General features: G+C 43.2%; 1 protein-coding gene across 4 annotated transcripts in view; it reads right to left on the bottom strand.

The window, feature by feature from the left end:
- Nucleotides 1-15998, bottom strand: part of LOC126253391 (E3 ubiquitin-protein ligase MARCHF5) — a 96835-nt gene that overhangs the window by 20345 nt on the left and 60492 nt on the right. For all 4 annotated transcript variants that reach the window (XM_049954689.1, XM_049954688.1, XM_049954686.1 and 1 more), the window contains 2 exons: nucleotides 4547-4734; nucleotides 2431-2593 (listed from right to left, as the gene is read on the bottom strand). In XM_049954689.1, coding sequence (XP_049810646.1) covers nucleotides 2431-2593; nucleotides 4547-4734 — 351 coding nt within the window. The remainder of the gene's footprint in view (nucleotides 1-2430; nucleotides 2594-4546; nucleotides 4735-15998) is intronic.

The following is a 15998-nucleotide window of genomic DNA, read 5'->3' as shown; positions in this document are numbered from 1 at the left end:
ATGGTATGACAATCTTTCTTTAAATATACATAGATAATTAGTTTATTTGTGAGTGTTTGCCCACATGTGACTTATGTAAGCGTACAGTGACAACTGTTCACAGTATGGATTGTTTGGTGCAAACCGTGAAGTGTTAATTCAAATTACAAGTACATTAATGTACTTTCTTATCGCGGACAGTTTTACTGTGAAAGGTCCCAAACCGCGATTGAGCGGAAAATCATAAGTTTGAAACTGTGACCTGTAATGGTTAGCAAACATTATCTACGTTTACATATACACAGATACTCTGCAAATAACATTTAAGTGCCTGGCAGAGGGTCCATCGAACCACTTTCACAATTCTCTATTATTCCAATCTCGTATAGCGCGCGGGAAGAATGAACACCTATATCTTTCCGTACGAGCTCTGATTTCCCTTATTTTATCTTGGTGATTGTTCCTCCCTATGTAAGTCAGTGTCAACAAAATATTTTCGCATTCAGAGGAGAAAGTTGGTGATTGGAATTTCGTGAGAAGATTCTGTCGCAACGAAAAATGCCTTTCTTTTAATGATGTCCATCCCAAATCCTGTATCATTTCTGTGACACTCTCTCCCATATTTCGTGATAATACAAAACGTGCTGCCTTTCTTTGAACTTTCTTGATGTACTCAGTCAGTCCTATCTGGTAAGGATCCCACACCGTGCAACAGTTTTCTAAAAGTGGACGGACAAGCGTTGTGTAGGCAGTCTCCTTAGTAGGTCTGTTACATTTTCTAAGTGTCCTGCCAATAAAACACAGTCTTTGGTTAGCCTTCCCCACAACATTTTCTGTGTGTTCCTTCCCATTTAAATTGTTCGTAATTGTAATACCTAGGTATTTAGTTGAATTTACGGCTTTTAGATTAGATTGATTTATCGTGTAACCGAAGTTTAACGCATTCCTTTTAGCACTCATGTGGATGACCTCACACTTTTCGTCACTTAAGGTCAACTGCCACTTTTTGCACCATCCCAATATTTCTTCTAAATCGTTTTGCAGTTTTTTTTATCTTCTGATGACTTTATTAGTCGATAAACGACAGCGTCATCTGCAAACAACCGAAGGTGGCCGCTCATTATGACATCGGGATACATTATGTGTTAACTGAATGAAGTGTACCTTACTTTCATTGCTGCATGTAGATGTGCTACATGAGACATTTCTACAAACATCGTTTGCTTTTCTATATTCACAATGGATGGCCAGCAAGACGGCAATAAATACTGGACTATATGCTCACCGATTATGGACCAACAATACAAACATCGCCAACAGCATCAACTGAGTGAAGAGATAAGAGCTCACCAACACGAACTATTGCCAAAAAGGACTTTATATTGAACTTAATAATTCTGTTACAGTTATGTTACTTTTTCATAGTCACTGTCTTTTGGATGACTGAAGTTGCACTTAACACTGAATTGTGTTTTTTCAATATCTTTCAAAATTAACAACTAAAAGCACTATTTTTCAATAAAATACAACTGGTTTTATAGAAGTCATTTCTTTGCAAACCTTGTATCTTCCTATTCTCCTCACTTGCTGGTTCTCATGTATTTCTTTAAATATACATACATAATTAGTTTAGTTGCGTGTGTTTGTCCATATGTGCATGTTGTCTTGTTTTCATGTGTGATTTATTGTCCTATGTTGATCAAATATGCACAATGTGCAGTGTCACATTATGTTAGCAGACCGTAGCCCACCACGACTTGTCCACTGTGTTTGGTGAAATATTTTGTTAGGGTCAGCTTTTTGATTTTGGCGGATGGATGAATTACCCATCATGTCACAGTTTTATGACACTGCTTGTGTGTGTGTGTGTGTGTGTGTGTGTACATAGTATTCAGTTGAGCGTGGGAAACATTCAAGATCACAATGGTTTTTGTTGAGATATATTGAACCGTCCTGCAAATTATCCCAGCTTAGCACAAAGGGACTTCTTTCTTTGCACTACTTTGAAGGAGTAGACATGCAGGGTCCCCCCCCCCCCCACCCAATTCATCAGATCGGGAGGTAAATGGCAAAAGAAGATGTACGTAAAAATAAAAAATATCTGTACACCCAAGTAATATTATTTATTTTACACATAGAAAATGGCAAATTTATTGTTGACTGTTACAGTTTTATGTAGCTACAGGGACATCACACAAGTATGGAATCTATGATTTTAAGCCCCAAATATTAGTCACAATTTCTAAGATATTACTAAAGCCCATCAAAAACATGAGGTGTGACTGAGAACCTGCTTACAGCTGTTCACTTACCTGCAGGATCAAATTTTCTTTAATTCGGCATTTCTCACAATGACACATTATAAAATGCCTAATGACCAAGTAACTTGAAAAATGCACATGAATATACTTTCCAAAACCACTCATTTGCCACAAAAATACACTCACTCACCAACAATGTTCGATGAATATTTGACTCTACAGTTTCGAAGAAAATGTTTCCAACTAATGATGCCACAGTTGGCAACAAAAGTGCTCCACAAAGCACCCGTGTTGCAGAAACGGGATCATTCATGGGAGGAAATTCTACACTGCTCCGTGTTCCCTCTGAAGGCCTGGAATGAAAAAATTATGGGAGTTTCAATCGTGGTAAGCAGACAAACTGATAAAGAAAAACAGTACATTGGTAACAGTGAAAATTAATCAAAATGTCAGAGTACCCTTTATTTGCACATTTCTGTTGTTCTGGGTAAGGATGCTGATTCGCTGCAGCTCTACAGTTTAGTCTATGCTGTGCAAGTCTCTTCATCACTGGTAAATATCGCTACCCAAATTGCCTGTAAGTGCACTGTTGTACTGCTAACCTATCGATAGTTGCCTCTCTGGCAAGGGTAGAGTGCATGGGTAGTCGTAGCTCAGTTACCGTGGGGAGGTGGTGCTGTGCAGTGTCTGCAGCACACATTTCTCAAGTCATTGTGATGTAATTAAAAATTTTTGCCACGTAAGTTGAACATTTCATATCAGTGTTCATGGCTCAATAATAATGTTTATCTAAATGGTGACTACTTCCGATCTCGTATGTCATGTCGGGAGTTCAATAATCAATCACACTGGGATGGTTATAGGAAGATAGCCTGAACTGGATTGACTAATTACAAGTTCCAAGTGATACAAACATGTATGGCTGGACTGTTTGAATAACACGAGCATAGGTACTTTCTTGTTTCGGATGTTGCACACCTACTTTTTGAAACATCCACATCATGACTCGGTCATGTGGACGCTCCTGTAATGAACGAAGGAATTGTTTAGTACTCACTGGAATAACTGTGGTTTACATTGACTTATAAAGCACATCCTGAATAGCGAATCTCATGTGTGTTCTGTATTGCATGTATTTCAATTGGATAGTATTACTTAGTATTTGAATTGGATGCTATTACTTACAACAACTTTAGTACATCAAAATGGATTATGCTGTTGGACTGTAATTACCGACTACGTCAACCGTGGAATGACGTTAATTGTGAAGAGAGCAGCAGCTCAACCCTGTGTGTATGTCTGTAACAGAATATACTGAATTCCATCAGACTAAGTCAGTATTATTTGCGTGAGTAGCTCTGCATCTTGTTGGATAAAAATTATTATAGGAAACATCTAACTGGGCAGTGCAATAAGAGAAGAGCAACCACTTAAGAAATATTATTATTAATCACCTACATTCATTTGTAGCTGCTTACTGTAGTCAAGCCTTTGTCAGACACTATAATTTCTACACCTCCACTTCCATCCACAAGAAAATTAACTATTCCTCAATAGTCAAGGATGTTTCTTAACCTATAATTTTGTTTACTCATGTTGTGCCATTGAGCTTACCCCCCCCCCCCCCCCCCCACCTCCATTCAATTGACAACCGTTTTCTCTCTTTACCCACACAATCTTCAGCATTCTTCCACAGCTCCACATTTCATCATTTTTTGTCTGTATAGTTTATCCTTCATATTTCACTTCCACATAAGTATACAGTCCACGTATTTGATGTCAAATACATTTCTCTTTTTAATAATAGTTTTTCTTGCAGTTGGCACTCTGCATTTCATATTCTCTCTGCTTTTGCCACTGCCAGTTATTTTAACTCCATACTCTCACTATACTTTTATTGGTGTTAATCTTATAATCTGTTTTCAAAACATAATCCATTCAGTTAATCTGATCTTTCATGTCCTTTGATGTATGACAGAATTATGATTCCTTTGACAAACCTTAGAAAATACTAATTCTTGTCGTTGATCTTTAATCTCTTTGCCAAATTTCTTTTTCATTTTCTTCACTGCTTGTGCTATATAAAGCATGAATAACATGGAGGACAGCTTCCAACACTGTTTCACTGTTTTCTCCACTGCCATCTTCTTTGTGTCTTTAGCTTCTCAAAATGCAGTCCAGTTTTTGTAAAACCTGTAAATAAACTCCTCCAAACATACTAAATTGATATAAATTAGGGTGTGGTCATGGGCAGCCCTCGACAAAACATGTGTTCACAAAAAATTAATAACATTTCGACTACTCACCCTGATGGAAGAATGTATTTAAGAAGAGGCAATTTGTACGAATGTCGTCGCAAAAAATTTAGGACAGCATCCTCCCAGTGAAGAGTTTTTCCAACAATTAATACCATAGGTATCATAGGCAGTCCAAAAAGCAGCACAAAAGGGTCCGCCTTTTCCATTACAGACATACCTTCATCCTGACCTACCACCTGGAAAAAAAGGACAAATACATTCTCATGAAAAATGGATGTAAATGATTCATCCCTAAATATAACTTCCCATTCATTTTACTTGCAGGTTTCACACATATACTAAAGGAAAGAGAACTCTCAAAACAAATTCCAACTGTCACTGATACTCCAAACAGCTTCGAACTCTGGTTTAATCTAAATGGATCAAAATTACAGACAACGTAGACCCAGCTTACATATTTAAAACAAACAGTCAAATAACTATCAAATTATCCACACAAATCATGAGCTTTGGGAAGCAGATTCTATAAAATTCTTGGAGATATTTTTTGACAAAAAAATATCATGGTCTTCACACAAATTACATACTTGCCAAATATGTCAAACAGTTGTTTCCACAATGTCAATGTCGTCATCTACAAATGACATGAATACAATAATTTAATTTAATTTTTTATCACAAATACTGTTATGCAACTAGGGTACAGAGAATACTGTTATTACAAAATACAATTATTAAAACAGTGAGTAACATTAATCCTAGGGATTCATGCTTATCTTTATTTACGAATCAATATTTTAACCATTCTATGTATTTTTATATGAACGGACTGTTTATCCTTACATCAATAACTAATCTCCACAACATATTCCTTACACAAAAAAGGAAAAAAAAGATCACCTTTCCACTCTGTGGATCAATGAAATACACATGTACATAAATTCTCAATCTGATTCCTGAAGTTGTCCTGGTGGCACCGATAGACTTGTGTCCACATGCATTGACAATTCCAGTTTAGTGCACAGTATTCTGATAGGTGATATAATTGATCTTTCTTCGATATTGTGAGTCATGTTCTTACACATGCTCACTGATCAGACACAAACCTGGCTGTGTGATGAGATAACATCACAAGTGAGGGCTGTCTGCTCTGCCCCCTCTGAGGTGTCACACAGAAAGCACAGGACATTCAGAGAATAGACACTGCAAGCTGCCAAGTAGGATGTGTGAGAGGATCAACATAGTTTTCTAACAAGTACTGGAGATTGGACAGACAGTGCTGAAGTCGCTTCTCAAGTAACTGAGTCCACTGAGGCCTGAAATAGATCGTGAAATAGTCGACAAAGTGAGAGCCTGTGATACCCAGAGGAAGATCATCAATGTGGTTTACTGCCTCAACAAATAACTTTATTCTCAACACAGAGCCCTGAGGTATCCTGTCCTCATGAATAAAAAGGTCCAATACAGGCAGACTTGCATGTACTTTAAATGCTTTCACTGATGACTTCAAAATAGTTTCAGGGTCAAATGCAGTCTACACCCAGAGGGCCACCACAGCCATTCCAGCTGCTTGTCTGGAACATCGAGCCCTGAGCGAACTGTGTGGCCAGAATGGAGCAACATTTTCTGGCACATGTTATCACAGGTGACACCTAGCAGCACACATTCTTGTTGGCCTAAGCATGCCCGCAAATTTATCGTTCAGTGCAGCAATTAAACCCTAAAGTGGAGCCCCAAGCCCTCTCGTATGATCACTAAAGACTTGTCTACTAGCATACTTCACCTCTCAAGTGTACACTGCAGCAGCCCACTAAGTTTTTGGCTGCCACAAACTTAGTGGAGAATTGTACAGAGAGTGGACAGCGAAATTGCATGGTTTATCCCCTGACTGTCGGTTCCAGTGCAATAACCCTCAATGTAAACAGTAATATGCAACTACTCATCAGAGACACGATTCTTGTACGTTCAACGGCTGAAGGGGTCCATAATGACCTCCTCAGACTTGAGGTTCCCTTGTTAAATACTCGCCTCCCCATCATTAGGACTTCTGACAGTCTCTATCGTAATCAGCACCATTACATGATCCTTTTTCACAGGTGTTTACAGCCTGTCTGACTTTCCAGCCCCAACACCGACCACAGCCTGCACAGCATTCTGATCTGCTCATGGCTGGCAAGCCCTCGATCAATGTGCATCGCCCACAACTGCAACTGTTTTACCACTCACCAATACGCTAAATTTGGGCTCACCTCCGCTACAGGAACTCTCCAAACACCTATGTATCTACAGCAACGAAACTATCTGAGTGAAAGGGCAGTTCGTGGCTCACATTCACTATCATTCTACAGTCTTCAAGGCATGCATTTTTGTGGTAATCATTGAAGGAGCCACAGACATCCTTGGTTTGGACCTTTCAAAGTTTTGGGCTTGGAATTACAGCATTAATACATCAGGGGCTAGCTCCTACTCAAGCGAGCTTTGCTCCAAGTACAAGTCAGTTTGTTCTCATCCTACCACGGTCGACACTAGTTTTGAGGCTCATCTCACACTCCTTGCACGGCCAATCCCCGTTTCTTCAAAGCACGAAATGTTCCATTCAGTCTCAGGGATAATCTACAAGAGCAGCTACAGCACCTCTAAGTGGAAGACATTCTACTACGTACAGACACCAGCAGTGAGTGAGCTACCCTTATTGTACCATGGAAAAGTCGAACATGAATTTATGGCTATTTCAAGGCCACAGTCAACACATAGTCCACGTAGATGCCTATCAGATTTCAGAGATGGATGACACTATGGTGCAGCCTGCAGCAAGCAGATTTTCACCGAGATTTATCAGCATGATGCTTACCTTTAGCTCCCCCTGGATGAGGATTCGCAGAGCATTCTGATCATGAACGCTCTGTTTGGACTATTATGCTATAACAGGCTTCCTTTTGGCATTGCTAGTGCTCCGGTTAATTTTCAGTGGTACTTGGACAAGTCGACACAGCACATTCCCAGCACAGTGAACTATCTTCATAACATTCTAGTTACAGGTAAAAACACCCAGGAGCTGGTGCAATCCTGATGCCTATTTTGCTCCTTCCACAACTCAATCTCAAGTGTCAAAGACAAAAGCCCGTTTTTTGGCTCAGGTAGAATATCTTTCATCATTTTCTCACTGTTTTTGGAATATGACCCATACCTCAATATAATCAAACCATTCAGAAACTTCCAGTCCCAAAGGACACAGGGTATCTACAATCTGTGCTTGACCAATTTAATTATTATTGCACGTTCATCCCACACGCCGTGGCCATCACAGAACCGCCCTATCAGTTGTTAAACAAAAGTGTGAAGTGGAACTGAACTCCTGCATGTGATAAAGCTTTCCAAGATCTCATTTAAGGCTCGCTTCATCTGCCATGCCTTACTGCTTGCGACCCATCAAAATCTTCAATTTTATCAGTTGATGCTTCAGATTACGGCTTGGGTGCGGAGCTATCCAAGGAAGTAGATTGTGTGGAATTTCTTACTGTGTTCACATCTACTACTCCGACACACGCACAACACAACTATGGTCAGATAGCACTAGCTATTTTGTTTGCAACTCACGAAATTCCACAATTATGTGCATGGACATCATTCCACATCATTGATTGACCATAAAACTCTTATTGCTTTTCAAGGAAGACTCCAGTGTTCCAACCAAATTAGCACATCGCCTCCAGATGTGGGCAATGTTTTCATCTAGCTATTAATACGAGTTCAGATATCGCCCAATAGGTCAACATGCCAATGCTGACACACACCAGGTCACCACAGGGACAGGTCATGCAATTAATTGAAATGAAGTCTGTTGCCATATTGGCACACAAGCAGAAGAAGAAATAGCTACCCTTCCCTTGCCTTGGAGGTCTCATATATCCGGAAAATACTCTGGTGCACAGAGGGTGGCCAACGGATCGGAAATAGTTCAGTCATGTGGGAGTCCAACAATTCTGGCACAGGCATCACACATTCTCCACCCTCAGTGCAGTCTTCTTGTTGCAAGAGGAAGATGGTCGCGTCCGCAGTCTCACTCCCCTTGCAGCACCACATCCTGCCCTCCTACATCAGGACCACTAAGGAGTTGTGCTCACGAAGAGGCTGCCCTATCAACATCTGTATTGTCAGGGCATCTATATAAACATTGCCAACATGATGGCACCACGTGAGGCCTGTCAAAGCCACTAGGCAGCAACTGCTTGCATGTACTATCCTTGGCCGAATGTTTCAGCACTCTGGTTGAGACTCCTTTTAGACTTTGATGGCCTCTTCCTTTGTTATTCACGGTTTATTGGGTTCGATGTGGAAACTGGATTCCTGTATGTTTCTTGGACATCTCCAATATCCTCGGTACAGGCTTTGGCGTGAATCTTCTCCATAGAAGGCCTCCTGAAAACCTTGGTTACCAACTACGAGCCTCACTTTACATCTTCTTTGCCCTTCCAACATAACTGCCCTAGTGCACATGGTGCCTTTTCATCCTGCACCCAATGGATTATCAGAAAGTTTTGTTCACACGTACAAGTCAGAATTGGCAAATATGCACAACCATCGTACCTGTAATTTATATGAAGCTGTCACTCAGTTTTTGTCATCCTATCACTCAATCCTTCAGGTCAGTGCCAGCCATGCTGAAGAGCTCCACGGACAGAAGCACTGGAATTCTCCATCCTACGAAAACTCAGTCTCTCCATCTGTGGTCTTGAGGCCACTCTTATTCCATCCAAAACAATGTCTGGAAGTTGGTTTTCTCAAAAAGAGTTGCTGCCACTGGGCCCCAGTAGTGGTCACCTACTTATTGGGACAACCCATGGTGGAAGTGAGGCTACATGACAGCTCCATTACACAAGTGTGTCAACCAGGTGCACCCAGGGTTAACAGCGACACCACCTAGCAGTGGATTGTCATGATCTTTTGTTCCACAGTCAGACGTGCCCATGGACATCAACCTCTGCCAACCTGAATCACCAGTTCCATCAGCGCCTGAAGGGAGGTGCCAGGCTCCTCAGAGATCTAGGGTGGGAGGGATGCTGTGTACAGACTGTATACCCTACAGACTGACATCATCAAAACAACAATATACCAGCAGCCTATCTTCCAAGGGGTTATATCAGCAGATGACAGAACTTAAATCACACATGCTGCCCAGGCCGACAGAGTGAGCACCGGCAGAAGTCGTTGTCCCTGTGGGCCTGTTTGCCTCTGCAGGTCACGTGATCACAAACAATTCCTCTAGGATCTCTACATGGCCTGGATATTTAGGGTGTGCAAAACCATTCTGAGGTATCTTCTGTCCCATTCTGGGCCGGGCACTGACTGCACCTATATTTATTTGACCGGAGCCTTGACCAAAATCTTAGCTACATCTGTCATGCTGCACCAGCCACCACCAACAGAGAGCCTTCACCACCACCAGGACTCTGTCTCTGCATCAGAGATGACCAGGATCTTTGTATCAGCTGTTGACCTTTACTATGTTATTTTGTTCTACTTCTGAGTGAATATCATTACTGCCTTCAGTCTAAGTCCGCACTTGTGTAAATTCAGCACTAATCACTAACTTTCACAAGCTATTGTAGTGATTAACTTTTTTCCAACAGGAGCATTTTGGCTCATGCGCTTTCCAATAAAACTGTTTTACATTGTCAATCTGGGATGTGTTCTCAATGCCCCACATCCAGTGAAAGACTTAGTAGATCACTCGTCTCAGATCAGCCAGCAGGGCACACACTGCAAGAATATGAGCGACAGTGAGATGACAACCATAGCTGCATTGAGGGTTATACTCCTGATGCAAAGGAACTCTTGGGTAAGCCTGGTTTCACCAATATGCAGCCAGCACAGTAAGGTGGCATCTTTCTGAGAGCACTGGTGAGAAGTATGACACATATTGGCAGTCCTCTAGATTGCTCTCACCTTGTTGAAGGTGGTGGTGGCCTGACATTCAATATCTCACGTTTTTTTTAAGTTTGATGCCACAGCTGCTATCTGCAATTCAGCACTCAGTATCCTGAGTTAAGTTTGTCTCCTGTGGTTGCTTCTTTAGCTAATTTGTCAGCGAGTTCATTTCCCCGAATACCCACATGGCTCAGCACGCTGATGAATGTTACTGTCGTTCTGGGGCTATGGAGGTCAACTGATAGGTTTTGGATGTCAATGATCGAAAGGTTTTACAGATAGCACTGAAATATGTCCTATAAGGAGCTCATGGAGTTGCTACAAACCAGGAAGCCCTTCGTGGCTGGAGGAGTTTTAACATACTGTAGTGCCTGTGATATTGTGACCAACTCTGCAATGTATACACTGCATGTCCCTTTGAATGTGCAAAAGGAAAACCGACCTTGTCATTGACTTTCGATCCATCTGTGTCTGTGCATGTCGAATCTGGGTAGTCATGAAGAACAGAACGGAACATGCGCCTGAGGATGGTACGTTCAGCGTTTTTCTTAGAGCCACAAAAGAGGTCCATCTGAATGACAGGTCTGGGTATAAGCTACAGGCAAGAACAGAGAGGGGAAAGCAGGGTGAAGGCAATTTCTCAAGACGGGACACTCAGAGAAGACGAGGGGGCAGATAGAGATCCTTGCATAGAATGTCCAATATTATCTCACAAGCTGATCTACTCACTTTTGAGCGATTCATAAACAGTCTGAACTGCTGATAATGAAACAGAGGTGAGTACCTTGAGTGGGTAGGAATTTGACAAAGTGACCATACAGCTCACCAAGAGTTGTTGGCGTCTGACCCTCAGTGGTGGGACACCAGCTTCCACCAGGAGGTTGTCTACAGAGAACATACAGAAAGCTCCAGTTGCCGATCACATCTGTACTCAGGTCAGAATAAAATCAATGCTTTATAAAAATGCAGAAGAACTGTGCAGTCTGTGCCACAGGAGATGCTGCTGAGAAATCAGAATATTAGGCTTCTCCATGCAATATGCTTTGAGGTGGCGTAATGTGGTAGCCACATTAATTTACTGTCAACTAAAAGGCTTAAAAATTTGAAAGTTTCAACAACTTCAATTACTGGTTACTAAAGTAAAGTTCTGGGCACAGGAAGGCAGTCCTAAGTTGACAAAAATTCACAACGCAAGTTTTTGCAGGAGAAAACTGATGGCCAGAATTCAGGGCCCAATAATGTACACTCTGTATTGCCCCTGAGATTAATACTTTATGGTGCGCAATCATTGAGAGCTACAATATAGGCAAAGGTCATCCACAAACAGTGATTGTGAGGCTATGGATCCCACTGCAATTGTAATACCATTGACTGCAATGTCAAAGAGTTAGGCTCAGAACCAACCCCTGAAGGACTCCATCTTCCTGTGAACAATGGCTGCTGAGAGTCAAACCTCTCCAGACCTGAAATCTGGAGAAGGACAGAAAGTTCTGGATGAAAATGAGTAAATTGTTTCTCGCATGAGGCTATTAGTTGTACATGCTGATAGCTTTTAATTACTAGATAGTCTACAGTTAGTCATGGTTATTGATTATGTATTTTTCCCTTGCTTGTGATAACACACAAAATGGCAACAGAAACTCTGTGCCTGGATAACAAACCACAGAAAATGTATGTGTAACAACAAAACAAAAGAAATAGGCATGTTAACATGATAAACAAGGGAAACAAGGGAAAAACGCTGACATCAAAAACCATGACAAGCTGTTTATTGTAGTAGTAGAGGGGTTTTTTGGGCGCACGACAGCAAGGTCTTCAGCGCCCGTTCAGTAACATAGTGAGACGGGTGTCAAGAAAAAAACTCAGAACAGTAATATAAAACGGAACATAAAACACAGGGAACAATCGTTGAAAAACATGTGCTCACCCACACCGAAGCGTGGGATGAAGCAGGTCGTCAGCAGTAAAACATGGACAACACAGGAAGAAGGTGGTAGAGGGAGCTAAAACAATGTAGCAGATGGAAGTGGCTGGCTGACCGCAAGGAAAAAAGGGAGGAGTCAGCCACTCTGAAATACACTAAAACCTCCAGCCTAAAAGTTTAGGCCAGAGTCCAGACACATCACAAAACTTAAAAACCCTAGACACACAAGTCTCATCGTTAGCTAAAACACAAGGCAAATCCCCATCAACTTGTGCTTCTGTCCTTGCATCACGGTATAAAATGCAGTCTGTTAAAATGTGCCGGACAGAGATGTGCACACCACAAGCATCACAAAATGGAGGATCCTCCCGCCGTAATAAAAAGCTATGTGTGAGAGGACAGTGCCCGATCCGAAGACGTGTGAGGGCCACCTCTTCCTGCCTGAGCAACCGGCAGGAGGAACGCCACGGCCGAGTGGTTGACTTTACCAACTGCAGTTTATTGGCCGTCACCGCCAGCCATTCGTCCTCCCACAACTCCATGCACTTCCTGTGGAGTGCAGAGATGACAGACTGCAAGGGGATAGGACACTGGACCACATCCTGCTCTCTGCAGGCCTCCTTGGCAGCTCGACCGGCCTGTTCATTGCCCCATATTCCGACATGACCAGGCACCCAGCAGAAGGAGACCTCTTTACCCCACCGTTGGAGCAAGTACAGTTGGTCATATATCAGCTGGACCATCTCCTCAGTCAGGTACAGGTTCTGCAGTGATTGTAAGGCACTAAGAGAATCGGAGCAGAGAAGAAATCGATCACCCTGAACACGATTCATCTGCTCCAGTGCCTTCAGGATCGCGTGGAGCTCCGCTGCGAAAACGGTATATTCAGCAAGGAGGCGAATCCGGGTAACATGATCAGGGAACACCACAGAACAGCCAAGGAAATTCTCCTGTTTGGAGCCATCAGTGTAAACGACAGTGAAACTGTGATGCACATCTAAAATGTTAATAAACAGAGATTGGAATCTAAAATCTGGTGTGCTACCTTTCTTAAAATTAGTCAAATCTAAAATAAGTTTGGGTTCCCGGAGGAGCCAAGGTGGAAATCTGCTCCAACCGCGACGTAAAAGATGAAGACCAGCCATAGACATTGCAGTGAGGCAATCCTGTGCGCGAATCCCATAGGGCTGCGTCACACGTTGCCGGTTATGAAATAACCATGCCAGAGGAGGCTGAGCAATGGTATGGTATGCAGGTGTGGGCAAAGTTTTATACACCTGGCGTACTGTAAGTAGCAGTCGCCGCATATGAAGGGGAGGTTCACCAGCCTCTGCACAGAGGCATGGTATGGGGCTAGTTCGAAATGCCCCAGTGGCCAACCAAAGCCCTTCATGGTGCACAACATCCAACATCTTTAAGTAAGAAGGCCTCGCAGACCCATACACCGTGCACCCATAATCGAGCTGAGATCGCACAAACGCCCTGTAAAACTGGAGCAGACAAGTCCTGTCAGCTCTCCATGTACTGTGGCTAAGACATTTTAAAATACTTAAAGCCTGAAGCGACCGCCGTTTCAGGTCTTTAAGATGAGGTAACCACGTAAGCTTGTAAGCTTCGAGTCAAAAATGAGGCCCAGAAATCTCACCATGTCTTTAAAAGTAAGAATAGTGTCCCTCATCCTCAACTCAGGAAAGGTTAAAATTGAACGAGAACGGTGAAAAAGAACACATACAGACTTCTCGGAGGAAAACTTAAAACTACTCTTCTGCACCCAGTCATCCAAACGTCTAATAGTAAGTTGCAACTGACGCGTTGTCGTTGCTGGAAGAAGAGCAAAACAAAGAGAAATCATCCACAAACAAGGAACATTGGACAGGACTTTTCACTATGGACGTAATGCTATTAATAGCGATGGCAAACAGAGTCTCACTTAAAACGCTACCCTGAGGGACACCGTTCTCCTGCTCAAAGCGATCAGACAGGACGTACCCAATTCAGTATCTAAAATATGGCGAGAGGAAAGACTGAATAAAAAGAGGAAGACAACCACGAAAACCCCATTCGTGAAGCTGCTCCAGGATGAGACGCCTCTAAGTGTTATCGTAGGCCTTCTCGATTTCGAAAAATACACCTAGAAGGTGATGACGGTGTAGGAAAGCTTGTTGTATAGCCGCCTCCAGGAGGGCAAGGATATCGAAGGTGGAACGAAACCTCCTGAACCCACACTGAAACGACTAAGGAGTTGCCGGGATTCTAACATCCAGACAAGGTGGCGGTTGACCATCAGCTCCAAGGTCTTCCCCATGCAAGTAGTGAGGGCAACACTACGGTAGCTACTCGGGCTCGTGCGGTCTTTCCCAGGTTTTAAAAAAAGGAATTAAAACTGCCTCGCGCCACGCACCAGGAAAGTGACCCAACACCCAAATGGCATTAAAAAGTGTGAGGAGGATTTCTTTGTTGCGCATTGTGAGGTGCCATAGCATACTGTAATGGATCCTGTCGTGATCAGGGGATGTGTCACGAGCTGCAGACAATGCAGAATCCATCTCCCACATAGAAAATGGGCAGTTGTAAACTTCATAAGAGGTGGACTGTAAGTCCAGACTACATCTCTCAGCAACCGCTCTATGGCGCTGGAAACCTGGATCATGACTGGTTGTTGCAGTAACTGTGGCAAAATACGCTGCCATAGTCTGGGCAATGTCTCGGGGATCCGTGTGGAGAGTGCCGTTATTCATTACAGCAGCTATGGGGCACCTCCCTCCTCTGCCAGAAATTCTCCTGATGGTCTCCCACACAATGGAACTTTTGGTGGAACGATTAATGGTGATCAGGAACTTTTGCCACGACCTCTTCTTGCTCTCACGAATAATGCGGCGACATCTTGCCCTCGCCACCCGGAAGGCTGCAAGATTCTCAGCAGTTGGCCGACACTGGAACCGACGCAGAGCCGCACGCCTGGTCCTGATTGCAGAGCGGCATTCGGCACTCCACCAAGGGACAGGTGGCCTCTTCCGGTGGCCTGTGGAATGGATGCTGCAGCGGCGTGGTGGACCGCTTTGGTAATATGATCCACCCACCTCTCAACATTCGCACAGTGTTCGAACTGGGCCAACTGGCTATAAAACATCCAGTCGGCTCCAGTGAGTACCCATCGTGGTGGTCTCCTTTCGGGACCCACGCGATCTGGCAGGTGAATCCAGATTGGGAAATGATCACTGCCATGCAAGTCAGCGACCACTTCCCAATGAGCACTCGCGGCAAGAGCTGGAGAGCAAACCGAGAGATCAATGGCAGAGAATGACCCAGTCGCCATGCAGAAATGAGTGCTCTGTCCTCCATTGAGCAAGTAGGGACAGGATGACAGGAGAAGCCTCTCAATTGCTCTACCCCTGGGACAGGTAATTGCAGAGCCCCAAAGCACATTGTGGGCATTAAAATCACCACAAATAATGAATGGCTGGGGGAGCTGTGTAAGAAGGTCGGTGAGGGCCGCTTCATCAAGTGCAACATGTGGAGGCAAGTAAAGCGAACATACACTCAATGGATGACGCGTGCACGGACACAGCGACGGCCTGTAAAGGCGTCGTAAGTGAGAGAGGTGAGGAGTGGTGGTCCGTCCTGACGAAAATACCTAAGCCTCCTCTA

The sequence above is a fragment of the Schistocerca nitens genome, chromosome 4, assembly GCF_023898315.1.
Source record: "Schistocerca nitens isolate TAMUIC-IGC-003100 chromosome 4, iqSchNite1.1, whole genome shotgun sequence".
Taxonomy (NCBI): Eukaryota; Metazoa; Arthropoda; class Insecta; order Orthoptera; family Acrididae; genus Schistocerca; species Schistocerca nitens.
This window is presented reverse-complemented; position numbering and strand designations above follow the sequence as displayed.